Source organism: Galendromus occidentalis, unplaced genomic scaffold, assembly GCF_000255335.2.
Source record: "Galendromus occidentalis unplaced genomic scaffold, Mocc_1.1 scf7180000077478, whole genome shotgun sequence".
Lineage (NCBI taxonomy): Eukaryota > Metazoa > Arthropoda > Arachnida > Mesostigmata > Phytoseiidae > Galendromus > Galendromus occidentalis.
In genome coordinates this window covers 257,887-285,727 of record NW_003805466.1, presented here as the reverse complement: position 1 = coordinate 285,727, position 27,841 = coordinate 257,887, and the positions used below count along the sequence as shown (strand labels likewise).

At 52.4% G+C, this 27,841-nt stretch overlaps 1 protein-coding gene across 1 annotated transcript in view; it reads left to right on the top strand.

The window, feature by feature from the left end:
* Nucleotides 1-27,841, top strand: part of LOC100902320 (uncharacterized) — a 50,018-nt gene that overhangs the window by 291 nt on the left and 21,886 nt on the right. The window contains exons 2-3 of the mRNA XM_029111999.1: nt 15,670-15,726; nt 15,865-16,340. Coding sequence (XP_028967832.1) covers nt 15,670-15,726; nt 15,865-16,340 — 533 coding nt within the window. The remainder of the gene's footprint in view (nt 1-15,669; nt 15,727-15,864; nt 16,341-27,841) is intronic.

The following is a 27,841-nucleotide window of genomic DNA, read 5'->3' as shown; positions in this document are numbered from 1 at the left end:
TTAGAGCCCCTTTCGAAGAAGGGAAATCGAGAGTTCAGATTGTCTCTCAAAACTACTCCGAAAAGTTCTACCCTCAAGCCGTCTCAGCACGTGCGTATATCGAGTGAAGCCTCGACGTAGGTGATCGGAAAATACGAGACAATCCTATCTTCCGGAGCGAGTATTAGCGTTGAACTATGCTTTAGCCCCCGGTGGGTGGACAATATAGGGTGCGAATCGTGTAAAGAGGGTCACAAACTTGATCGTCAAAATCCCCTTTAACAAAGCATTTCATGAGGAAAATTGTCATGGTCCAATATGTGGGACTGCTCGTGAGGCATCGTCAGAAGGTCATCCCGAACTCGAAATCTTCCTTCAGGTTGAAATAGGCCATAATACAGGCTCGGGTCTGAAATGTTCGAGAACCACGCGTCCTAGCACAAATATCATGATGGCAAGAAATGTTCAGCTTCGGCAGTCTCGAACGGCTAGACCAGTGGTTCCCAAACTGAGCTCCGCATAAATCCAACCGGGGAGCCCTGGGGTTCCGCCGGGCGCTTTCTGCGGCTTCGACAGGGAGCTCTCCAGTTACCCCCGTGCTCGAAAACATCTATATGACGTCTCCCACTTAATGCTCCGGGTTCATTCTCAGAGATACATGAGTTTTCCACCTCAAGACCCGCGCGAACAAGACTCGGTGGTGCGAAGCACCCCCGTGCAGTTAGTTTGAAGAGCGCCAGCCATCGACCTCAGAGTGCATGGGATGCGATTGAATTGTTGTGTGCTAAAACAATATTTTCCGGGCTTGACTACACAATGAAACTTCAAATTCTGACTATAAGAACGTATCTCTGCGAGTGGAGATTTTCGATCTACGTCGCGACCAAGAACAAGTATTGGAACCGTTTAGAGGCCGAACCAGAAATGAGACTACAACTGTCAGGAAAGACACCAAGCTTCGCTGAAATTTTGTCCGGATGCCAGATGCATCCGTCGCATCGAAGGGAATCCTCCTTAAGAAATAGTTGAGGGAGTCTAAGTTCGAGAGGTGTACTTATCATGCAGCTGCTCATAAACATCGGAGCTTCAGAGCTGCTCGTGGAGGTGTTTTGCGATACCTAGGGCCTCATTCCAGCGACCAGTCAGAGGAACTCGTATATTTAGTTCGCTAGGGGCTCCGCGGCTTATCCCAGGGGCTGTAAGGGTTCCGCGCGGAAAAAGTTCGGGAACCACTGGGCCAGACGATAGCGGCTCGATCCCGTCAACTACTTATGAAAAAGGAGGCGGTCTCACACTTCGAAATCCAATCGTGCCTTCATAGACGCAATTCGCTTCCACAGAAACATTCGAGCGAAGTATTCCCATTCTCTGATGGGGAAAACTACGATTGCACGCATAGGAGCATGATTTCCACTACGGTCAAGCGTGAAAATTCAAGGATATTCGCGACAGCTCGAAATGGCGTCTCTCATTCATACGAAGTTATCTCATCATTTCATGGTGAAAACGATTTTTACTGTGAGCAGATATAGCAGTCAGCGAACCTCATAGTGTGATGGTTTCCTCGCCCGAAGATGTCACTTTATGTCACTACCTTAAGCGTACCAATCGCCTTCCCAGAAACCCTTGAACGATGTAGTCCAATTATAAAATCGAAGTGAAAGCTGATGTCGATGATTTGGGAACCCTACTCCATCTCTAGGAGATATGAGAGAGCAGACCAGTCAGAAAAACTCTCCTGATCTTATCCCGGGATTTCGTCGGCTGGAATCATGGAGGCAGTGGTAAAGCTCAACCCTACGATACATTTCATATGTACTTCAGTCTACGTACTCCAGTTCCGCCGACCTTCTGGTTGCTATGTTTCGTGGAACAAATATTCGGACCCGTGAGGCACTTGGAGGAGGAAGCCGATTGGGGGAAAGTGTAGTCATACGCCCATTACCCGACTGAGTTATAGACTCAGTCTGTAGCTTGCGTTTTTTTTAAGAAAAGGTTGAGCAAGATCAGCATCGAAATACCATGATTAATCTTGTCTTCGATTACTATCTCACATTATTTCCGGTATGTGGAAATCGCGCCTGGAAATCACTGTCAACAGCGAGATTGCATTAAGCCAATCTATGGAGAGCTCGATACAGGTCCCCGGTGCCATGTTCGTACGGAGGGTTCGCTGGTTGGGAACGAGACGAACCACAGCTCTCATAATCACATTCCTATAGCTCCGGAATGCCTATCTGCTGGAATGTGTCCATCGTCCCAATACTGACTACCCGATTTACACGAGGTCTTTGAAAGTCTTTGATCCGCTTCCAGCTTTTGAACTTGATCACCCACCACGGAGGGGAAGGATCAAGGGCTCGCTCACCCAGTCAGAGAGCTGCATTTCGAGACGCTCGATGTTTGCAGTTCGTCCGTGAGAAAAATTCCCCTCGAGCCAGAAATCCAGATGGTTGTTGGAACTGATGCCGGCCCACCGAGATGGACTAGGCGAGCAGCCAGTCGACAGTCGAACGGATATATGTACGGACTGAGCCGAGGGAGTGAACCAACTAGACAGCAGTGAAAATCAAACCCAGAATTGTCAAGGTCGAGTCGGTTACTGCTTTTGGCGCCATCGTCGCGGCTGCGCTCTGGACAGACAGAGCACCAGCGAGCGAGCGAACGAACGAGTTACTCTGGTGAAGGAACAAACGAGCCAGCCACAGGCAGGCCAACTATCTGCTCGCAGCTAGTCCGTTCACTGGCTCGCTTTCTGGCGTCGTCCGATGGACCACCGAAGCGGGCGTTCTGCATAGCCGACCGGCAAACGTCGAAGCAGCGGAGGGACGGACGGACCGAGGGATAGGCAGACGCACAGACCGACCGGCGGACTAGCGAGCAAAAGTACCGGGTAACCAGCAAACATGAACTGTTCAGTCGCAGTCAGTCAGCAGTCTAGCGGGCGCCTCTTTCTCCAGACGTCGACGACGAAGGCGCAATTCCAGTGTTCTTGTCTCTATAAATATTGTTGGTTGGTTGGTTGCTTGCTCGGTTGCTGGTGGTTGGTTTACTCGGAGCCAACAGACTAGCAAGCGAACAAGTGACCAGCCAGCTACAGAGCGACCGGCCGGCCGTTTGGAAACCCAGCCGACCTGACGCGGACATTAACACATGCATACAACATTACAGAATAACAAAGTCTTTGTCAACGACGCGACGGCTGCCACTGCCGATTACTCTGAGCCGTCTGGGCTCTGCAGGGATCATCATCGTTCGCGACCAAATTCTCGGAGAGCGATTTCCCGGAAAGTCCCGCGCCCTGTTCATTGGCCCCGCTTCTTTACTGCGACCGCCTGAGGTAGCACGGATACCCGGAATCGAGTCCCGAATGCGAGCGATCCATGCGAATGCTGCGTCGGAAATTGAAGACTGAGGACATTTTTCTCCGCTGAGCATTAACTTCTTTCCACCACTCCCAGCCTTGAGACGAGTCATGTGTCGCTGACAGGAACCGTCTGGGCCTTCATCAGACCTGGAATTCGGCGGAGTTTAATTTCATCTGAGATGAAATGGTATTTCTTCCCTCGACTTTCGTCAAGATCGGGCTCGGAAGAACGCGCTTTCAATGCTCGCCCCTGCGAATTGATTCTAGAAAGCCGAACTCGAGACCTGTGGGCGGTGACGGGACGGAAAGCATTCGATGGGATTCAAGCAGTGAATTCAGAAAATAAATAAGAGTAATAGTCGTAGTCGTCGCCGTCCGTGGAAGAGACTCTGACCGCTCAGAGGGCTAGCGGGTAAAAGTTCCATCTAGCAAACCCATCTGAACTCTACAGTTGTTGGCGAGATGTTCAATGTGAAAAACGTCGTTGGGGATGGAAACAACGTAATGGTGTTTTTCGGTTCAGAGAGTGTCGTCGACGTTGTTTAGTGGTTGGTTTGAAGTATACTGAACGATCGTTGGCTATTCCGTGGGTCGGCGGCGGAATGATGCCGGCACGTTGATGATGCCACCACCACCACCGCCACCACAGGCACAAGTCGTTTCAGAAGTCAGTGCCAGAACTGGTTACCATGAGGTTGCAAGAAAAATCTGACCACAATTGCATTGCACACGCGCGAACTCAGCTCGCTCCTCGATCCGATCGTTCTCGCGTCCTCCTCCTCTTCCGAAGCGACACAGGCAACAACCGCTCACTCTTGTTCGCTCGTATACTGGAAAGGCGAATGCCCTCAACTTGGATTTCACTGGTTTAATCCGGAGGATCATTCCGGCAATGGGTCGTTCTTCGCCGAGCAGCCGATTCGATTTTGGGATATTTATCGCGCATTCATTTTGGAAATTTCATGATTGATAACGTCACTTGATCGTGATGGATTCGCTCGGCGTAATTATCTTGCTAGATATGTGAGCGGCGTTTGCGAACGTAAATTTTGTGGGCATTCGAATCTGATACTCGAGTCGGGAATATTCTTCCCCTAACTCGAACGACAAGCTCGGGAATCGTTTCTCGGATGCAATGTCTTTCCTCGTCGGACGAAAATAACGTGATAGCTGATGAGTGGCGAACGGGGTGATACAGTATAGTTCCGTTATAACGAACAAGCAGGCGGCAGCGAGAAACTTTTCGTCGATATGTACATTCGTTGTAGCGAACTTCTTCGACCATTCGCTACACGGGATACCGACCGGGATTTCAGAAAATGATCAAAGGATTCTGCGAAAATTCATTCTTTTGCGGTTCGTTGTATGGATCTTGTGCTGTTGCATAAGTTCTCTGGGTCCGAACTGAATCTTCCACGTGTCATCGGAGGGGTATCGTTGCCACGCGAAGATCGCGGAATATCCGTGAAGGACAACCCGACGGCGGGCTCCAAGTGAAACCTAAGTAGAGCGCAAGGCGGACTCTCCCAGAACCCCCCGAGGGGACCCGGAACTTGCAACGGAATGCCCATTCTCGCTCGAAATTTCACGGAGTCACACAAATGTCGGATCGGAGCGGACGAAGTACTGAATTTGTCGACAACTCTTACGGTCACGATGAGATAGGATGATTGATCAATGACTGAAGAGTTTAGCAAAGAATCTGAGGGTCCTAAAATTTTTATCGATCCCGAACTAGAGGTTCGGGGAGGCTATCGGTAGAGGGGAAAGATGTCCCAACTCGATTGAAGAATAGAGAAGAGTCGGAGCTCCCGTCCGCGTGGAGTTTCGTAGTCTCAGCTCCCGATAAGGAGGAAGGGAATGCCTGTCGTAGCAGTCGAGCTCGTGGAATACGTTCGAGGTTTAGAAGTCGACCCCGTAATCCTGGCGTCTATATTTCTATCCATTCGGCAAAGCTTCTAGTTTCCTTTTCCCTTTGTGGGGAAAAAAAGAAACATTCTCACAAAACCCAAACGTTCCTCAGTTGTCGCCGCTGATGATCTGTCTGGTAGAGAAAAATTGAAAACGGTGGCGACGTCGACCGAAATCCTGCTTGCGACCCGCCGATTGGGGTAGACGCAACAGTGGTTTATTAAGAATAGGAAAAGACTCGTGCGCGTTGTAGAATTTTTCGCCTTCAAAATACGACGCTCCTTCTCTCACCTAACGACAATTGAACTACCAGTGACATTTTCGGGACCTCTGCACGAATCATCTTTCGAGCCGTTTGCCATGAGGCTTTTCCATTCGCAGCTTCCCGCAACAATTCCATCCGGGGAATACTTTCTCAACTTGAAAGATACCCATAACGCAAGCGTCGGTGCGCTGAGAATCGGGAGGAAGTTACCATTTTTGGACTCCGGGTCGTTTGCCGTTATCTGAAGCAGCCTGCGCCGGTCGTCGAGATCACACCTTGCGCGCATTCAATTGCAGTATCTTCTTCCGACGCCGATGGTCCGGGCGCAGTGCCAGCCCGCTCTTCGACGTTCGGCTCCAAGTGCTGAGGACGTACCGAATCATCGGTCGGTCCGGTTGCACAGCAGCCCACCGAACGAAATATGAACGTGCTGCTGGCCTGTGATAGTATTCTGGCGTACTGTTCGTCCGCCGCTGCTAACGCCGCCGCCACAGAGAGTTCACTGTCCTGTAACCTTGGCGATATAATCAGCAAAGCAGCGAAAGCTAGCAGAAGAAATTCCGCCAGTAACTTTTGTGAAGTCTAATGACATGCCTGAAACGTTCCGCCAAAGAATCGGCTCACAACGAGAACGTTGTTGAACTCATCCCCCTGACGGCCCATGAATGCGCGACGCCGATGCCATTGCAATTTCCGACAAGTATGCCGCAGAGCCTTCGATTTTCATCCGAGTCATCGAGACTCACCTGAGGACGCACCCTGCACCGCTGTCAAGCCTGAAGACGAAAACCCCGCGGATCCGCCCTAAATGGACCTCTCAGGGGCTAGGGTCGCCCCAGATGGGGATTTTCGGCCCTGGCTCGCGGTCCCTCTCCGGGATGCTTCCGAGAAGCTTTGAAAGCTTCTTGACCTCGACACGAATGTATACCGAATCGACAATTGGGAATGCATAATAAGCGCATCAGTACCTTGATGTTCAGTAACCCCCAACCCCGATGGCCCTCGCGGGGAGAATCCAACGCTTTAAGTCCAGTCCGAAGAAGCACGGATGATCTCATCGTTTTCCCCGTCGGTCGATGAGCTTCAGGAGCTCACTCAGTCATTGGGATAATTGATATCGTTTCTTCAGCATAAATCTTGGAAGCCGCGATATTTACTCCGATAGCGATTTTCGAAACAAGAGTTTAGTTGGATTCGGCTGAATTCCAGCGGATATCGTGCAGGAGCTCGATAGCCTGTTCGGCAGCTCTTCCGCTAGAAGTGTACGGACAACCCCCTTGAACCGAGTCCAAAGCAGGATTATTGAACGGAATACTATATTTAGAACATCCACTTGGAATAGCCAAAAAATCGCGACAAGGGAGTCCAAACCCCTTGTCTCGCGAGCCGCGAGGTTCGGGCTCTGCCCGCTCAACACTAATCGGACACTCGATGGAGATCCCTTCTGCTCTGCCCCACGCCGAGGGCTTCGGTATGGGCTTGTGTTAACAAATGGCAATTTCGTTCCAATGTTCCTCTCTCCAGCAGCAGAAGCGGCCGTCGCGGCGGCGGTAGTGTGGTAGTGGTCTGGAGGCGAGGGAATTTAACCTAGCCGAACTAGCGAGCAGAGCCGGCGCGGTAACATCCTTGACGCTAGCTAACCAGTCGCCAAAATCCAAAACGCTCGCGGAGGAGACTCACGAGGTGCTGTGCGTGGTGTGTTTCGTCGGTGGAAGAAGCGGCTGGCCGATTGAAAAACCGACTGATTAGTAGGTTGATTAGTGGATAGATCGATTGATCGGTGGTGCGGTTGGCCTCGTGCAAGGTGGATCCTTGGGGCAAATCCATCTGAGAGGAAAAAACTGCTGTTCGCGACAAATGGATCCCTCGGAAATATGACAGAAAAACTCACCGTCCTCGAACCCGGCCTAAACGCGTTGCTACAGCGCCTAGGTGAGTCTCCACTCAGTAATATTTTCTCCCATGCCCCCTCCTCCAAGACGACTGCGACCCACGGCCTACGGAATTCGGTTCTGCTTTCGGATTCAGATTAGCCGTTACAGCTCCCAGTCTTTGATGATTAAGAAACAATCTACAGTGCATCGGGAGAATGGAATAAGGAAGTAAGGAGCAGATCGGGGGGATGCGGATAATTATCAGAGTCGAAACGTGATTCGTTTTACTAGCCTAAGAAGAACGCGCGCGTGTGCAGGATCATCCTCGACGGTAGTTCCGCTGCGGCGATAATTCGTTATCGCTCTCAGCTCGCATCGATTTCTAAATCTCCTCCTCTGTGTCTTGGGAAACCGCTCGCTGTGGGGGGGAGCACGGTGTCCGCCTCCGTTCATAGGGAAAAGAGTTTCGAAGAGTCGTCGAGGATCAGATGAGATGTTCATGGTCATCGAGTTGACAAGAGCGCAGATATCCCAGCCATTCCTCATGGAGTTTCGTCAGCTCGCCGGAATCGTGGTTTTAGCCGATCACCGACTTTCTTTCGATCGCTTTCTTCGGGGGCACTTCGAGTAAATCAGAGATGTTTATTTCACATGGTTCGAGGAGGTCACTCAGCAGAGCTCGGCAGCTGCGGGAGACGGGGCCAGACGCAGTCTCATCTCATAAGGTTTTGATATTTGGACAGACTCCGTAGAGGACAGGGAATCACAATATGGAATCGATGCGAATCGTCGATTATTCGCTTCCTTCTTATGCGTCTGACTGGATATGAACTCGAATCGGCTACCTGAGCAGATCATGACGGGAATACAGTAACTCCACAACATCGAGAGCTCCGACGAGCTGCGTCCACCAGACTCCTAGTTTCCGTAATGTCGCTTTCGACCAGTTCGGCTCTATCAGGCTTATAGCTGGATGGACGGGCAGATAGATAGATGGATTGATAATTGCTCGCTCCCATCCTGTATATCGGACATCACGCGTTTCAAATAGCCCACAGGAGCGGTAAAATTTAAATCGATTTTTCCACGTGCGTTCTCACCGCCTGCAGCAGAGCCGGAAGGGGCGAAGAGATGAGTGGAGAGCCATGTGCCCGCACCAACCATCGATCATGCTATGAATATGAGAAAGGAGCATGCGTTGCTCCACATTGATTTCCTTGTGTCATACAGCCATGTTTCTGAGTTCAGCCCTCAGTGGACAATTATTATCGAGCGGAGAGGATTTTTTCTCAATTGCTCTTCGACGGGATTCCCGAGACGCCGCCGGAACCTGACCGACCGACCGCTGATCGACGTGGCATATACTGAAAAATGCATCTCGACGTGAAAAGCGTCTCGACTGAGTACGAGATATTGATCGCGCTCGATTGTCATGGTGTGTGGGGAGAAGGAATTCGCGCCGCTTCGGAACGACACTCAAGGAGAGCGAAAACGTCAGCCGATGAGGAGGAGCCAGTATCTAAGGCGCCAAATCATGAGAGAAACTATCAGGCGGTGGCTTCGTACGATGCCAAGCGGAGAGAGTTTATCGTTGGAAATTTTCTCATCGGGAGTGCATCGCTGACGACTTCCGAGTGCGGGACCGCGCCGATGCTTTCATTGGTTCGTTAGTCTGTCAAACGATAATTTCCACAGAAAATCTACTGGTTTAGTTTACCAGTTTCACTCTTCTGATTTCGCTTCCGTTCTTCTCGGAGAAGAACTGGCTCTCAGCGGCCCAGAACTCCATCGCGATACGGCGAGAAGCGCACGTGTTCCATTCAATCGCAGGTAGCGATCTATGCCCCCCAGGGCTTGGAACTATCTCGCTCTCGAAATTGAAAACATATAGTGGAGCTCTCAGGGGGGGGGAGACGGGGAACGAATAGTTGACTCATGAGCCGAGAAATGAACAGGGAAATAGTAGCCGAGGTTCTCGAAGGGATCCTGCGGCGGAGCGAGAGCGTTCCGTGCAGTCTGTACGTCCACCTTCGGGCCGTCGCGTCGCTCCACAATCGACGCCGACTGTGACATTGTATACGCGGTGGGTTTCTGTGCTCACTCAGAGTGTTGGCACATTGTCCCCCAATTTGAATTAGATTCGAATTCCGCCTTGCATAGGAGTGGCCGTGTTTGCTGCTGCATGGTCCAGTCGTTGGATTTATGCAATTTGCTCACACGATGCGCCGGCATCGCTGTGGTGGTGATTTTATTGAGAACGCGACTCGTGGCGAGGATCCATGCGATGGCGTGTCTCGCAATAAAATTCTTTTTATTTCGAATGCGCACGGGTCATGGCGAGGAACATGGTCTTTCTCAAATGCCTTCTCGGTCTATCCCGGCGAACAAAATGATCGAATGTGGTCATCTCCGGCTCGAAGCTGGTCATTCGACAACGAATACCGATCCTTCTCGTTCGTCTACCGCGATTCCTCGCCTCCTCCGAACCCCGGCTTTACCGTGTCGTTCTTGATTCCCCCCCCTCCTCCACCCTATCTGTCGCTTTCGACCAGTTCGGCCTTTCGGCCAGGGTTTCCAATCCGATCTGTATTTATCTGGTTTTTATGATGCGTCCTACGATATTCTCGAAAGTTCAGAGGTAGAAAACGCGTGTCGTCAGGTAGCCACGGAAATCATATCGAAAGATCGCTTATGGGACGAGGACGCTCGACTAGTCGACTGGGATCGCAGCTCACGTCGGATGGCATCAGTGAGAGTTTTCCAGAGAACCTGACCTGCCTCCTATCGGATGACAGCTCAATCTCGAGAACCATAGATACATGCATCGGGTCAGTAGAACGTGGAACACGTAAAGCCAGGTGTAAAAAACGCAAGCTAACTTCGAGCGAAAAGGTCAGGTCTTTACGTTCCGAAGGTAAGATCGAGGATGCGCATTTCGGGAATATTTCTCCCGCATCCAATACTATCATTGCATTAAGTACCACGACGACTATGCATGCTTCAAGTGACAAGGGAAGCCATTCTGCGATTCTTACTGATCCGTCAATGGTACATTTAACGGCGGCTTTCGGCTTTCGTCCAATCGTTTCTATCCATTCATTCGATAGTTCGCTCGTTCGTTCACTCATTCATTCATCTATCCATCCACCCAGTCATTGTGAGCGCTGCCTATTTTGTGCCAAAGGAAAAGAAAAACTCTTTGTGATCGCGGAGGATTCTCGTTCGAATAGCGGACTGGCTGGCGAACAGGAGAGGGAGGCAGATCTCATAGTTGAAATCTCGAGAATCCTTTCAAAATATTCCGGACAGCTTGAGATTAATTCGGTCAATGGGCGAATCAACCTGTAGAGGAGCACATTACGACCCTGCCGTCACGCAAAAGGCACACTGTTTGCCCGCTCAGTATCGGAAGGTCGAACTCACGCATCACCTAGATGTGAACGATCGAGTTAGGCTCGTCTTCCTCCGAGGATTACGGGACAGATACTTATAATCCGTGTCGGGAATCGGAAATTGTCATCGACGTCAGTTGTCAAAGTTCACGTTCTTTCTCGCGTCCTCTGAGGATCGTTGAACTGCAACGCTGCCGGAGCTACTGTTGTTGGTTGTGTAACAGTGTGGTGAAGTTGAAACAAAGCCTCCTCTCTAAACAAAGAGCCGACGGATTTGCAGCGGATCGCCAACGCCCGTGGAGCACACATCCCCATGCGACCGCGCCGCCGTCCTCTAGCAGAGCGATGCGATTAATTCTGTGCGCATGAATCGAGCGGTCAGATCGTTACCACGTGCGAGCTAGGTCGAAGCTCCTCTGACGTTTTCGAAAGAAAGCCATTGAAGAGCATTGTCGTGACTCGATGAGTCGCGGAGATTCCGCCCTCTAAAGGAAGTTCGACCTCAAAGCTCGCGCTCGAACCCACGAAGGAGAGTCGCGCCCGAGTCTCGAGCGACCGACGGAGCAGGAAACCTCGAAGTCCTTTCCCACCTCGGTTTCGTGTTCATCCACGTGCGGTCGGCTACTCTCGTCTGGTCAACGGAATGACGTCAATCCAAACGGAATTTCGTGCCTTCGTCGAGGATTGACTTCAGAATCGTCTTACGTACCTGAATTCTCCGTCCAGATTCCTCTCAGGTTAAGGTCATTAGATCTAGTTCATTCAAGGCCCGATAATCATAGGAATGGATTTTCCGGAGAACCAAGTGAGATGATGGGAACCAGAATGCCGCCCTCACAAATTCGAGAGCATCGCTCTGGAAATGAGCCTTGCGTCTGAGCCTCTCTCCGTGCACGGGATCCACGGGCTCACGGTCCACCCTGTCGGTCGCCGTGCAGTCTGCCGTGGATTTCGGGTTTACGCGAGGGCTTCACTCCGCGGCGAGACGTCTCCGGGGAGATAACCGATCCAGGAGGAACAAACATCAACAAAAAATGCCTACCACGGCCGCACGTGTCTAGAAAACGTCATGGACCGGGAGCTGAGCAGCCCAGATATTCCCGACTTAAGAAGAACACCTGTCGGAGGCGTACCGCATCGAAGTCCGCAGAAGTTACCTGCCGACGCGTGCCTGAACAGATTCTGTTCATAAACAATAAGAAATGATGATTATCGTTACCCTGAGCGTTCTGAGAGTTCCCGTAAGCCAAGGCTGGGTGACCGCGTATTTCCTTTGCTGTCGCCATCGTCTGTCGGGAAACTGTCGAAGGTGATCAGTGATCATGGATTATAGGGGGTGATGAAGCGCCCGTCCGTGTCGCTGCTGCCATCATTGACATTTAGAGTTGTTGCTAGTAACGATTTCAACGCCCAGAGCAACGCGTACGCCGCTAGAATCGACTTCATTGTTTTCCTCTCCCTGTCGCCGTAAGTCGACGTCGTCGGATCCGACAGCATCTGTGTCATTGAAGTTGCAGGTACCTCATATCGATTCCGTTTGGACGACAGCGACGACGATCATACTCATGTCATACGTTGGTCATTCGAGAACCGTTGCCTGAAACGGCCGCTTATGAGATATCGAATCCGTATGCGAGAGACAAGAATCTCGAGAAAGCTGCGACCAGTGCGCCGGTCATCTGGACGAGCTCCTGTTCCATCGAATCTCTTCAGCGAGTATTTACTTAGTGTTGCTATCCTGAGATGATATTTCCGTGCGTTAAACCGTCGCCGACCTGGAATCTCAGTTATGTCAGCTGATGGCGATCCGACGTCTCTCAGGCCGTCTTCTTGCCGAGACAAAATCTCGGCGCTCTGTCTGTTCGTCGACTGCGGCGCCGTTCGCCTCTTCGGAGGTTCCGGAGTGGCGGGAGCCCGCTCCCCTCACGACATTGATCCCGATAGCGCAGCTGACGATACCGGAGCCGAGAGCATGACGCGCTCGTATCGACGAGACGTCGGCTTTCCTCGATCAGTGTCGTCAGCGATTACTGCGGTGGCCTTGAGCTCGCCATACTGAGCTTGGCCGTCCAATCTAAGTGTTTGGAGAGGCGGCACATGGCCACCTTCTGAATGAACGGATGGCCTTGCAGGATGTGCTCGTGGCTTTGCTCCCTTTTGGTGAGGCAGCCCTCGATGCCGACTCGCAGTTACAGTCGGCTCATGGAGGGAATGTGGCCGGCCGGCCGGCCTGCCGATCGACCGATCGACCGGCCTGGCTGCTCAAATCTAGGACATAACAGCCGCCGCTACTGCTCTCGTAGCGGAGGGTAGCAAGTGCCACGTGCGTCGGAGAGGGCCCTACGTCGCTCGGTAGAGAGTGGCTTGCGGCGCTCTCAACGGGTACTCTCTTACGGAGGCTCGCAAGCTGTCGTCTTGCCTCACTCAGTCGTACTCTAAACAAGCGAGAGTTCGGAGCGCGCGCTTCTGTTCCGCCGGAGGCGTGCCATGAGTGCAGCCGCTTCATCTCATTCTCATAAGTTGGTTCCAGGGGAGCATTTGTGTTCGCTTCCGTCGCCATCAGAGCTGCTGTTGTCGTGATTTATCGGGCGAAGCGATTATTCGAGTGACAATATTTGTGAGCTTCTTGTGATGTGTTCGTCAGAGCTGGACAAATCCTTGTCGAGACTGTCGTAGAATTATCCGATCGCCGATTTTCGAAGATCACCGAGTCGTTCCGACTCGTGTAGGCAGCTCTCCGCTGGCAGTTTCCTGCCAACATCAAGTAAGTTCTTCGGAATCAGGAAGTTCGAGTTTCCCTTTTTTCGGGAAACGGCTCACGGCTGCCTTCCATTGGTTTCGTGAAAGCACCGCCTGTCGGGAAGCTCAGGAGATCTCTCCGGGCTCTCTCAGAGCGAACTCGTGCTCCTGAGCTGACTTCCTGGTGCACCCTTCGCTCTCTTTTCTGGCCACCGAACCCGGCCCCGGCGTCCCGATGTGCCTGTCGGGGTGTTGCAATGGTGCGCCCCCTCCCCCATCGTACTCTCCTCGAACCCCTGCCGAGCGGAATTGAGGAAGGGACGGCGCTTGCGAAACTCTTGCGAGGGTCGACTCGAATACTTAGTATTAGTTTGTACCCAAGAGCAGAGGAGGAGAGTCGGTAGAATCCTCTGGCCAGAATAGGCGGGCCAGACGGGGCAGCTTGGGACCTCTGGCTTTGAGAGGCTGCGCCCCGCAGACATGTCTGACGGAGTTCGACAATTCACTTCACCATCTTCTCCGGATAGTTGAGAGGAATCAGCGATTGGTCGGTGAGTTCTGAGACACTTCTTCATTTGAACTTCATCCGAGCAGTCCCAGAATGTACCTTCGATAGGCCAGCCCAGATCGATTCCTTCCCGTATCGAGTTATCAGATCCAACTCAAATCATGGTGTAGTAATAATGGAGAATCATCATCGTCATCAGCACGATCAAGTATGATGATGATGAGCCCAAGATTCCCCCACCATGAAAACCCCCCGTCATGGAGAGAATGAAAAGCGCCATCGATGTCAGATGACTGGGAGAAAATGATGTGTGGGTGAAGGATCGGAAGAGGGATCACGCGACGGTATGAACAAATCATTTGGCAAGATACGAGCGCGCGACTGCGAGGAATTCCTGTTGTGAGTTGTTATGTATCGGCCGATTCGTACCTTCGATCTGGGCAGCTCGTCTGAAATTACTGCTGATCCAATTTGACGTCAGGGTTATTTCCGGAGCAGATGAACTTCCAGTGGAAGAGGATAGCGTCCGACGTTCGCTGTCTGGAGTAGTTACGTGGAGATATCCAGCGCGGAGCCATGTTTCGAATGAAGAGACAAAGAGTTTTTAGCAGATTGCACGAGCTGTTAGCCGCTCAGAGCGACCCCTAATCTGCTTATCGCTTGCAAGGCCCCAGTCGGGCAGAGCTGGTCCGTTTAGTCGAGGAGCCGGCTCGTAGGTAGCCGGCCGGCGATGCCCGCGTTCTCCGCGACCGACCGAGGTCGCTTGACCGGCCCGACTGGCTTGTAGGTGGGTTAGTTAAACGCTATCGCAACTACTTGCTATCTCTAGTATATGGTCGGATGTTGCCCAGCCATAGTCGTGGTGATGCTATCTGGACATACATCGCTTCAGAGTCCAGAGGGGAGCTGCCTATCTGTCACGGCGACTTTCGATGGAACCCGCCACCTTCACCGCGCCGTGGTTGTTGCTGCTGCCGCTGCTACTTGTACGGATTTCGTCGACTACTTTGCTACTACCGCAACTATCGCCGCCGCTGTCGGCGATCTCAGCTCCCTTGCCTCTGACAGAATGCCTATGCGAGGGCCGCAGCTTAGCTCCCGAACGAACTCGCAGAACTTGTCACCCCCGACATGGATCCGGGGTACGTGGTCAGGGGTATGCAGTTGGTGCTCGTGGGAGGTCCTCTGCTACAATCTGGGAGGATCTTCCGCACTCGCATCACCCCACCCGAAAGACCCTCCTCTAGTCTGGACACCCTCCTCCTTCTTCTTTCTCATCGTCGTCGTCGACGTCGTTTTTGTTGTCGTCGTCGTTTTTGTTGTCGTCGTCGTCGATCTCCTGTTTCTGGCCGCCCCAGGGCCGGGAGTGCGCTTGGGTGCAACGGTAGGGGGTTCGTTGGAGAACTGTTGCGTAACTCGGCACCCTCCTCCAGTCTGGTCCCTCTCCACTAAGTTTATCCGCTCGTTCTGAGGGGTTTCGGGCACTCAGCCCTTATCATCCGTCTGGGTAACACACAGTTATTCATACATCGATGAATTTCCGCCGTTCGACCATTAGGCATCGACATCTCTGGCGCTGATCGACCTTGTGAACAGCTGAAGCATTCGGAGCTCCGCAAGCCTGAAATTTACAGTTCTCCTACATCTCGCTCATCTCAATCGTTCACGATATCGATGCGAACCCGGCGAAGGTAGATCATGAAAGCTCGTGCTTGTATCCCAGCGGGATCGTGGAAGGGTTGAGGCAAGACCTCATGGAAGAATACTTTCCTCGCGAATTAGCTCCATCTTCCCGGCGCGTTCTCAAACTAGCCTCTTCTTGATTCCAGGTGACGCGGCCCGTCCGTTGGAATTGCGACTACGACACGGCATGCTGTAGCTACGGCATCGCCAACGCTGAGCCCGAGTTCTGTTATCGTGAGATGCTCAGAAGTCAAATCGTATCTTCACCGCCTTCAATGGGAGCCTGTGAGGAGTCGATGGACTCTAACAACAACCTGCACAACGCAGCGAGCAGCGGAGCCATGCAACCATCCCCTGGCATAGCTCAATCCTCAGTCAACATCGACACGTATCCGTGCTTCAAAGAGGTGTTCCTTGGCCAGAAAGAATTCGAAACGTTCGACGAGTTCAGCCAGCTTTTCTCACGTTTCGAGAAACGTTCGCGTTTTCTGTTCCGCGTCAAGAACTCATCCAGCGTGGAGGCTGAAAACCGCCGGCGGAAGGATCAGATTGATTCGGCCATCAAATACTCCGGGCTCGTCCTTTGCTGTGTCAACTCTGAACTTGGGCATGGCAAGCCGAGGTGAGTTGTCCGAGTTCTTTCGATTCTTGTTTAGGTTCGCGAGCTGGGAATCGTCCCCAGATGAGCACAGCTGCGTACGTGAGATCATGCCAGTTTTCCAGAGGGGGCAGAATTCTTATAAAGCGGAGATAGCTGTCTTCGCGAAACGAAAGTCACACCGAAGTCTACCCGCGACGTTTGAAGGTCTGGAAAAAGCAGAATCTGGGTTCAACAGTCGTCGACGGTCGCAGTAATGGTGTTCGCCATCCATTCATGAATCGTTTCGACGAAGGTTTCTTGCACCATGAAGTGGGGGAAGACGATCAACGTGAAAGCAATCCCTGCAAAAAAAAACAACGGAGTCGAACAAGAAACCATGAAGCTTTGGGCATTTTTGCCGTGGGCTGGCAGGCAGGCAGGCAGGCCGACCGGCTCGCCCTGCCCGCCCGCCTGATTGCCGGGTCTTAAGCACGAAAGTATTCCGCGTTCACGAATCTCGGAGACTTGTCGAGAAATTCGCACTGCAATCCGAATGGAACCGAGGTCGATCGCAGTTGAAAGTCCTTTACTGCTTCACGGTTGAACATCCGCCCGTGGATAGTTAATCAGAGCTTTAATCATCGGTTTCGTCGCTCTTTTTACGGGGGCGAACGGGATCGATGCAGTCTTGGGCTTTGAGGGGGGGGAGGAGCAGTTCGATCCCATTCGTTCGGTGCGATGATCGTTTGTCCTCCCATGAGAATCTCGGACCTTCTACGAGCACTTGCTGCGTATACGTGATCGACGCCGAGCAGCGGTCGGCTAGTGGAGCTTAAACGCTAAGCTCCGCCTCACTTGCCTCAATGTAATGAACGGTGGTGATATTTACCACGAACGCCTAAATCGCTCAAGCTCCGACCTGGCGAAGAGAGACAGATTCGTAATTGTCTAGCGACCTACGGGCGAAGCGGCGGGCTGAGGAACGATCAGTAACTCCTACGACGGTGGGTCGACGTTTCGGCAAATGAGATGCGAAGCCACTGGCGAGAGTTCTCCCGGTGCCGGAGCATCCCAGTGTCGGAGCCGAAATCTGCAGTGTTGTGGTGCCATTATGCACTGAAGCCTCCTTTCCATCAAGCGAAGAACGACCGCCTCGTGGAGCTATAGCCCAGCTCGACGTTAAAAACGTGGGCGGGGTTTCCGACATGGGGGTGTGGGCCAAGGCTGTCGCTCGGTCCCTCCGAGCCCCCACCTACCAGAGAGGGGTCTGTCTCGGAAGGAAAACGTCTCGCGAAGACTCGTTCCGTTGGTTGGTCGAATCCCTAGTCCTTCCCCCTCCTGTCGACATCTGCATGTCTACTAGTTATCCAGCAGCCGTCGTAGTCCAACCCTCGAAGAGTTCGGTCCACGAAGAGGGAGGAAAGGTTGCCTAACTAGCTGACTGACTGACTGGCCGGCTGGTTAACAGCAGCGGCGGCGTCGGCGGCGGTAGCGGCTAAGAGCAAGAGCAGCGGCGCCTGGAGATTCTAGGAGATTCTGTGTGGGCGTCGTATACTTTGGAGGCCACACCTCTGTCGAGTCTTATGGTGCCGGCTATTGGCCGAGCTTGTGGCAAAAGTCATCATTATGGAGACTTAACTTTGGATGGATCGTTCAGCTAGTTCGCTCGGAAACATAAAACCGCTCCGAAAGAGCGTTCCAAAGTTTTCCTCGAGAATCATAGGATTTTCTGCATGGCGCAGCTCCCACGAATCTCCAATCTCGGAGAATTTTGATTCCGGCTGCTACGTTGACGATGCACTACTTGCCGAAGCGCGAACTTCATTGCGGGTCCCGTTCGGCGTGATCTGAAGCGAAAAACCCAGGATTGTCTCTAGTTCCCCAGAAGATGAAGGAGATGGTGACTTTCCGATCGTACTGATAGTTTCCCCTGATGGAAGCAGTCAATGTGTCAGAAGGAGGAACGGAAAGATCTGCCAGGTGGAATTTCCTTCTCGATCGAGCAGGGAGGCTGTTGGCTCGATAGCCGGTGGCTGTATTTTGACCGAATGTGAGCGAAAGTGTTCTTCGACTAACTATCACTGGTCAGAGCCATCGTCGTCGTCGTCGGTTGGCCTTCGTTTCGGCTGGTTCGTTTGGCAACACTTTCGTCAGTTACTTTCACTGCAGTAGTTTTGGCATTGACTCAACCGAATGCCGACCGGCAAGTCAGCCAGCGACGACTACCGACTGGCGCTGGAAAGCAAGATATGAAAGTGAAAAATCTCCATCTTTCCGGCGTACTCTTCATCTGCTACATAAGGTGGAAACTGAAGCGACGATCTCATTCCCGAGCATTTTACACCGTATGCAGTGACACAGAAACTCGACGAAGATCTTCCGTATCGCTGTCAGCTATCAACGTCTCTACGGCGATGCGGATGACGACGACGGCAACTGATTTGATAATTGATTCATGAGTTCGGAGCAATGGACCATGCCGAAGATCTTTAGCCGAACGGATGGAGATCCGCCGGGCTCTCGTTCTCTCATTCCATCTCATTTCGTCGGCGGAAGGAGTGGGACCGAAGAACGGACCGAGCGAGCGATATATAGACGGACAGACACACAGATAGACGAAAAGAAGACCGAAAACTGGAGAGGAAAACCTGAAGGCTTCAATTCGCAGGGAGGTTGAAGCGATGCTAGCCGTCAGTCGCCGACGGTCTGAACCGACTGAACTCAATGAGTCGCGACTGCTCTATGACTTCTTCGTGACTTCGAAGCAAGCTAGCCGGCAGGCTAGCTAGTGAGCGAACCCATACAAAACAACGATGCTCCGTCTCTTCCTCGCGCAAGAAATCGACATAGCGGAGTTTTGAGCTGGCTGCATTTTTTCCTCTTTTCCCCTGACGTCTTCATCAGAGTCTCTTCTCGCGCCGGTTGGATATCTCTCGCTCGTTCGCTAGGTTGCTTGGTTAGTCAGCAGCAACTGAAAAAGATTTTGTTGTCTGAAAATGGCTGCGCAACGACAGCGACAACGATGACTGCGGGAGCAGCACCGCCGACGACGTCAATGACGACTTTGGATGCTGTAGCGACGGCGGCCTCAAGTGTGTTTCCTTGCCGCAGTTTCCAGTTCATGCCCATATCGCTCGCCGGCGCCACGGTGGTAGATTGAAGTTCCTTGCCTACGCAGTGAGGACTCCAAGGCAGAGTAGTTCATGAAGAAGGGAAGAAAGCCATGACGCCGAAGAAAAGCGAATATTCGTTTTCAGCACCTCCATAATGCCGGCCGGCCGGACTCACAGCTGGTCGATCGGCCGTTTGGTCTTTCGGACTCACAGACTGAGTGAATGACTGAAAAAGCAGCTGACTGATTGACTGACTGACTGACTGACTGACCAACCAACCAACACACTCTAGACGGCAACGTTCGAGCGGCGCGGTGGCGTCGCGCAACGTTAACGTTGAGGCGGCGGTATCCACGACTAGACCATCGATGATGATTCTTTCATCATCATCCGCTATAGGTGTTTTCCGAGCGGACCCGCCGTGGTTCGGGTGAAATTTCTTGAGCATAAACGAAAATGGCGCCATATCGCGGCAGCATTCATATCTAAGTTCTGAATAAACTGATACAATGCTCTTCTTTTTCCTGCATCCTGGTCGACTTCGGCGATCCCCTCGGCAGCAACATGCGGCTGCAAGCAGATGTAGACTAAGAATCGAAACACTTCAGATGTGTGTGTCCAGCCAGGTGACCACAAGGAGGAGAGCTCGGAGTCGCTTCGGGATGCTCCGGAGACATTTCGGCGGACCTGCAAGCTTTGAAAAAAATGATTCTGAGACGCTCTGATCCGTGGAAGACTTTCACGCTGGCGATGAAGATCATGACAGAGAGAAGTGACAGAAAAAGCAGCGACTTCAGGCGATAAATGCCTCCAATTTAAACTCAATCATTGGAGATATTTCGCGCAACATTGACTCCGCAAGCTTCTAAGAATGGTCATAATCAGTTTTTACGCTTTCCCTCGCCGAAAGCCATCATCATCACCAACTCCCCCACATCGACCACGTTCCCGCGCGATCGTTCTGAGCCGTGTGTGGGGCCTTCGTTTACTGATTCCCGATCGGAACGAGGTTCCGAATAGCTCTCGGGACAGCCGAGAGTTTACTGATCCCGGAAATCGCTCGCTCAAATTTCCCGAATCCTTCACTACGCTTGTCCCCGGAAATTTTCTGCCAAAGACGGAGTCTGAGCAAACTCGTTCCAAACGGCGGTTTCCGTTTTTTAACGCAAAACGTTTTCTGGTCGGGAGAAGATGATGTCGGGCTGGCTAGTTTGATCCGTCCGACTATACACACGCTGGAAACGTCGGTCGAACAGACTTCGACGCTCTGGTCGGATCCGCAACTCCGAAAGAAGAAGACGCGGCGGCAGTAGCAGCAGCCGCAGAAGAAGAAGAAGAAGAGGACTCCTAGCATACCGGTACGTTTGGCTGATAAACCCTGCCCGCTCAAACGCGGGCAATGGATCACCAGTTTTGGCCTTTCGGTACGGGAGAGCATGACCGTTAGCGTTGGTCTGGTTGCTGGTCGCCGGCACCGCTTGACGATTGTGAGAGACCATCCGACTTCGCCACGGAGGGATCTCGAAGGATCCGAGAGGAGCGTGGAAGAGAAGAACAACAAGAAGTTGGAGCTTTGTGCATTTCTAACGATCTGTTATCAGAGCTGCGGTTCATCTGAGCAACAACACAACACAGACTGACATCGTCGTGAACAACATGATCTCTCCGCGAATTTATGACAACATTAAGCGCACAATGTCCGCTCTGCCGCGGGATTCGCCTCCTGCACTCATGCTGTAGGCTGTCCGATTGCTCGTCCGAATTGATCTCGTCATCGGTGTTCGTGTTCATGTTGTATGTGTTGTCTCGTTGTGGTGGCCGCTCCCTTTCTTCAATGCGACTAAACATCGGATTGAGATCCGGTGTGAATTCTATGTTTCTGACAGAGAGACCTCCAGTCCCTTCTTCAGCCTCGATCAGGCGGTCAGGCGAGCGAGTGGGTCGATCGATCTCGAGCACAAGGAAAGGTCCCCCATCCGACCGAATTTTTCCCGTGACGCAGAAGAGACCATCTGCGGTATGAAATGCATTTGACGCATCGCGGAACCTCGGGGGAAGAGGAACTTGGCACTGGAAACGATTTCCAAGCCAATTCCGGTACATTCATCCAGCGACGGACTAATTATTATCAGGAGTGATTCCATCCGAGTTTATCACTGGATTCCGCAATCACCATTCTCGAGCCGCCCCCGTGTGGACGCGGAACGCTTGATGGGAAACAGAACCAGCTCCATTTCAATTATCGGACTGTTGTTCTCATCCGCGGAATGTCTCCGATCCAGACGACTCGAATCATCCGCTCCCTCTCATCTTCTCCTCCATCTGAAAATCGTCCACTTCGGCATCAACTAAATCTTCTGCTAGCACTTGACCATCTGACGCGCTGGCGTTAGAGCTAAGTAAGTTTACTCCAAAGCCACGCGCGGAAGGTTCTGGTTCACGGAGATCCCAATCCTGCTCTTCGACCGAAACTCTGAAGCCATCAGCGGATGAAGCTGCAGTGGTTCGGATGCTTCCTCGTGCCAGTGCTCCGACGTCGTCGGTTGGCCGCAGTGGAGGCGCGACGTTCATTTAAGCGTCATGCCAGGTTCAGTAACTGGGGCCGGCTCGTTGGCTGCATTGGTTGCAGTTTGCAGCATCGTCTGCGATAGAATCCACGACGATGCCAGCTCTGATCCCGACTCCTGACGCTAGTCAACGGCCGACGCGTGTCTGACCTTCGGGCCGGTTAGTCACTGCTAGTGTGTGCGCGAGTGTCGGTGTGCGTAAGCGGCAGTATTCAGCCGCTGCGTCTGCAACGATGGCGACGACCAGTGCGGTGGGCTCCGCAGCAGAAGCAGTCTTCAGAAACGCGCATGCCAAGTTCGCGTTCTATTCTCTTTTTTCTGCTGCCGTCGCTGATGGTGATGCAGGTGAAGAAATCCGGCGGTGTTGGTTCTCCCTGATAGTTTCGTAAACACTGGCCTAGCCGTCCGGCTGTCGATGCTTCCCCGCAGAAAGCCGGAGCAGCGAATCTGCGTCCTGCCTGTTCATCGGCTGCTTCTTCCGAGCGCTCATTCTTCTTCTCTGAAAGTGTTTTCGATTCTTCGAGATTGATGACTCCTGAGTGAGTGACTGACGGACAAACAGACAGGCAGACTGACTGACCGGCAGACTTGCTGGCCGGCGCTGAAAGGACGAGCCCGAGAAAGCTTCAACAGGCCATCGGAACTAATTTGAAAATGCACTGAAACGAAGAAGTTCCCTCTGTCTCCCATATCAACTCGCGAGCCGCCCTTGTCAATGAGGCACGGATGTTCGACAGGGAGGTTCGAATCAAGCTGAAAAGATCTATTAATGGACTGATTGATGAATAGACGATGCTGATGACGATGATGACAAGCATGATGATTATGAGCATGATAATGATTGTTGTCGAGATGAATAAGAAAGGAAAAGACGACGCGACGTGGAAATTGATAAAGAACGGAACGAATGAATGACAGACAGATCTGATCGCCGATGGCATTGGCCTCCATGACTGTAATAGTTGCTTCTGGAAGACGACTGAAAGCTGGAAGTAAAAGTTGCTTTCGGAAACTTCCTCGTTTTCGCGTCAGTTCGCTCGCTCCCAATTCAGATCGGCGTGCTTTTAAATTCGTCGCCGTTGTCGATCCTTCTCCTCATCATCATCATAACCTCCTATTTTGTTGTTGATTCGTTCGGAGCAGTCATTCGTTTTCGGCATCTTCTCTTTTCCTTCTTTTTTTTTTTGTTTCTCGGCTTCATTTATTCCGCTCAAACTGACGCTGCGTATGCGAATCGAGTCGGTTCAGAGAGGAAAGCTCGTCTTCTTTTCTTACTTCTCGTGAACCAACAGCGACGCGAACCGATGAACTAGCGAGATATAACCACTCGGTCGATGATGACTATAGCTGGGCTCGATGGGTTCGATGCGTCCGCTCGTGCGCTGCGATATGAACCATAAGGTGTGTTTAATTCCTCTCTCTTCATCCGTTTGGATAGATCGCAGGCTTACGGCCTCGACGAGGTAACGAAGTACTCGTTCGTACTGGGGTAAGAGCTGCTGCCCGTGAGCCTGTCGTCGCACACGCAGCGAGCACTGGCAGAACGAGTTCTCCCCGACTTCTCCCTCGGAAGCTCCGAGTTCTGGTTGAAGGAAATAATTGATATCCGTGCTGTATGTCAAACGGTCCGGATCATAAAGTACGGTTTTCATCTTTGTTGCTGTAACGTTTACTAAACACGTGATCGCTCCAACGCGTTCTTTCTGGTATCGATACGCGTTGTGTTCCAGCGAGCAAGCGCGCCGTGACTTGGGACAGAAGTCTCATGGTGGCGAGCCGGCCCTGACTGCTCGCTTGCCTGGCCGACCTTCAACCAGGCTCAGTGAGCGAGTTACGTAATGTTATGTTATACCGGTGTTATAGCGACCAGGGGAGCCGTTGGCGCCGGGGGAGCCCCACTCACCACTGGAATGCCGAGATTCAGCGCTTTCTCGGGACGCTCGCTTTCTGGTGGGCCTCCAGCGATCGCAAACGACTCAGAAAAAGCGTGAGACGGCTAACAGGGGACCGAAAGATTCACCTGAGTTAAATGCATGACGAAGATTCCGCCGAGCTCCATCAGCGATTCTGCTCCGAGTTTCCGTCAAATGACAGACCGCAAACCAGCGGATCGGAAAGAATGAGATGAGAACAGAGAGAGCTCGTCAAAAGCGCGGCATTGACCAACTTAATAAGGAAAGCGTGAGCAGGGTTTTTAATGCTTGCAATTGATGAGCTGAGGAGCGCGTGAGTGAGCGAGTGAAAGCTCGCGTGCGCCGACACGAACCCACAGGAGTCGCGCCTCGAGACGATTGAAGAGCTCACTCAGAGGTACACCGAAAGCACTTAAGCTTTCCGCGCTTGGTTATACCGACCGGAGAGGAGAGCCTGATCGAGTCATTAAAGTTTGCGAGAAGAATTCCAGAATCATTGGGAGATGAGCGGCTGAGACCCGGCGTCACGGGAGCGTCTCGGAGCTCCTGTTCGCACGGAGATGCAGGTGTACGCGAACCCGATGGTCATGAGTCATGATGGTGGATCGTTCCATCGATCGACCGATCGATCGAGAACGTAAGAATTGATTTTTGCAGTTGTCGCCGTCGACTTTGAAGCTTTGCTTCAGCAGAGGTTGAAGACCCGATACTCGTTGTTGTTGCCGCCGCCGCCGCCGCCATGGTCGTCTTCTGTGCAGCTGTCAAGCTCGGCAAGCAGCGAATTCGAATAGAGGCGGATCGTTGCCGAGCGCTTGCCATGCATCAACAGACGACGCAACTCGATACTGGGACGGCAAAGATGCGATGCCGAGAGCTACAATTGACTTGGCGGTCTTGGTGGCCGGCCGGCCGGCCGGCTAGTCAGTCAGTCAGTCGACCCGCCGAACGACCTACCGACAGACCGACCAGCCATCGATAGCTGACTTGGCTTTTTGGCAAGTTGACTAGCAAGCTGGAGGGATGGCTGGCTGCTCGTTGGATGGCAGGCTAGAGAAGTCCGTTGAAGTCCGTCGCAGCCGCCGTCGCTGAACGACGAGAAGAAGACAAGCGCGAAGAGAATTTTTATTTGGAGGCGTTCCAGTGAAGCTCTGACGCTTCGGACTGGAAGCTAGAAATTTGTTTTCGGCGCGGCCACCACTATTTCGTCCAAGTTTTTATTTTTTTGCGCCCCTTCTTCTGTGGCGGTTGCTCTTGTCGCAGCGGCGGCGGCGATATTCGTCGCTGATACTTGCGTAGCATGCTATATATTCGACCAGCCTGGACGGACTGAGTGACGCTCTAACTGACTGACTGAATACCTACCTCGCGCTCGCTTGCGACGGGCATGGCCGAACAGACCGCAGCTTGGAACGAGCCTGACTTGAATCGAATCGATCGATCGCATCAATGACTCGATGATCTTGGTGTGTCGGCCTTTTTTTCCTTCGCTCTTCCAAGCTTCAAACCCAGCGAGGAAAAACTAACTTAACAAAAATTACCACGCTCGATCCCGACTGTCCGCGCGTATTCCGAATGATTCGGGACCTCGTGGAGAACTCACGAAGGAGTGGCATGCGGGCTCGATCGAGGCGGGCCGCGCGATGACTCGAGTTCGTCTTCGGTCGGAGGCATCCATATCTAATGGAGAGGCTCTCCGGTCTGCGGGAGGTGCGCAGGACTGGAAGGCCCATGTCGCGGAACCCCACGTGGCCGGCCACGGTGATCTGGGTCCGATGTCTCAGGATTTCTTTGGCAGCTTGCTTTGTTGATGTTCACTCGTTGTAGTTTCGGGTTGTGTCTTTATCGTATTCTGTTGGTTCTTCCTCTTTTCCTTCGGCTAGTTTGGTTAGTCTTCCTTCAAAGAATGAGTCTCAGCGCGAGGTGTCTTAGACCAAGACATCTGGAAACAACGGTTTGCCTTTATGTGCGCTCACTTGGGCTGCTAGAACTATCAGATCGTTCTTCAAACAGGCCGACTGGCTAGCCGGACGACTGACTGAACGGCCGCTAAGACGGCGAGCGGACCGATGGACTGACGAACGAATGAACGAATGTATGGATAGGAGGAAGGATAGATGGCAGGCAGGCAGGCAGGCTAGCCGAGTGGTGAACGCGCGCGTGCGAGCGAGCGGGAAAGCAGGTATCAGGCGGCGACTATTTCTATTAAAGCCGTCGTCACATTGAGAGGAACTCAGAAATTGTTATTATTATATCTTCTAGGTCTGATTCAGTTGGTCTTTCTTCTTCATCTTCCTCTTGCACTTCGACAGCTTCAAGCGCGCATGGCTCGGGTTTCTAGGGTTTTTGATCTTCACCTCGACTCGGATATCTTTTCGCAGGTGATCCATTGTTTCACCTCTGAGCTTGATGACCCCTCGCACAAAGGCAATGCTTCGGGAACCTCCTTCCTTGATAGCTGTTCTCAGCCTCCTACTCAGTCAGTCAACATTTTCCTGTTGATCAGTCCGCGGAGGCGCCGCCGTTGTCGAATCTATGATTTCATTCATTGCTTGCGAGCGTTTATCGTTGAGGGGAGGAAACGTATCCGAGCAATGAATGGCACCCGTCTCCTAGTTTTCATGAATTTATTTCCCTGTGTATCCATTCATCCCTCGAGTCATTCATTCATTCATTCAGTCGTCCACTCACCCATCCGTCCGTCCTGTCGTCCGTATGTCAGTCCGGCCGGCCGTCCGTCCGTCGGACCGTTTGTCTGCCGCGGAGTGTCTGCGGCCGGTCGGTGTTCAAATCGCATTGGAAGTTCTCCATCTGTTCCCGTTCATGTGAGGAACGACCTGCGGCGCATGGGAGAGACGACCACTATAAACTGAGGAAGAATTGACGATTTAGACTGGATTACACGCGGCCGTTTGCTGTTCTGACCGTTGTCATTGTCGACGACGTCGCGTCTGCTGGAGTCGTTGCGGTTGTTGTTGTCGACGCCATCGTCGAGAATGCAAATGCTGGTGCTAAGGCTGATGATTCTTGTACCGAGCAACCAGCTATCGGTTATGTTTCACTTGCTGACGAAAAAAAGAACTCCCTCCTAAGCGTCTCCCAATAGCCTGTCATCAAGAGCCATTCGTCCACCCATGCCATGCTCGCAAGTCGTTCTGTTCGTCAGATATCTATTTATCTATCGGTCTATCTTTCCGTTTTTCGGTCGGTCGGTCTGTCTGTCTGCCCGTCTAGCCGCGCGTTTTTTGTCGGTTAGTGTCATTCTCGTCCTTTCTAGCTCGCTGGTCCTGTGCTTCCTTCAGTAGGTAGTAACTTTCTTTGTCCGGATGGCCGGCCGTTCGCTCACTCAGTCAAACAGAAGCGAAGGAAAAAACGGAATAACTTGTTTTGGGGGGTTGGTTGGCGCGCTCACCACTCGAAGATGATGACTCGTTCTGGAGTTTTCGCTCTGCAAAGCACTCTCGTTCATCCGAATAGTCGGCTGTACGAGCGAAAGACTCGTCGACCCTGGATTATCCGAAACGTCCGACTCTGAGTGAGCCGGCGGCCTCGGCTCTGGCGCAGGGGATTCTCAGCCCCGGAGCCGTTGACAATGGTGCAGCACACTCAGACGAAACGCGGACATTCCTGGCCGCTCTTTAAAACAAAGCGCCAATAATCGCAGATGTCGCCAGATCTCTTACGCAAGCACTCCCTCCCTGTGTGACACCTGTCGAGCAGTCGCCACCGCGGCGCCGGCTCCGCCCGAACCGACTCGCCTCAGCGGCAGTTTTCCCGGCTAATTCCTGAACCGGTTATCAGTCTTGGAAAACTCGTTGCCGATGACACCATTCGCATTACCACGAGCGGGAACGGCACGATCGCGGCGGTGGCTTACTGAAATAATTCCACGGCATATACTATAATTTCGGGTGTGCCGCGTCTACCTCTCATTGGTCTTGAGTCGAACCAAC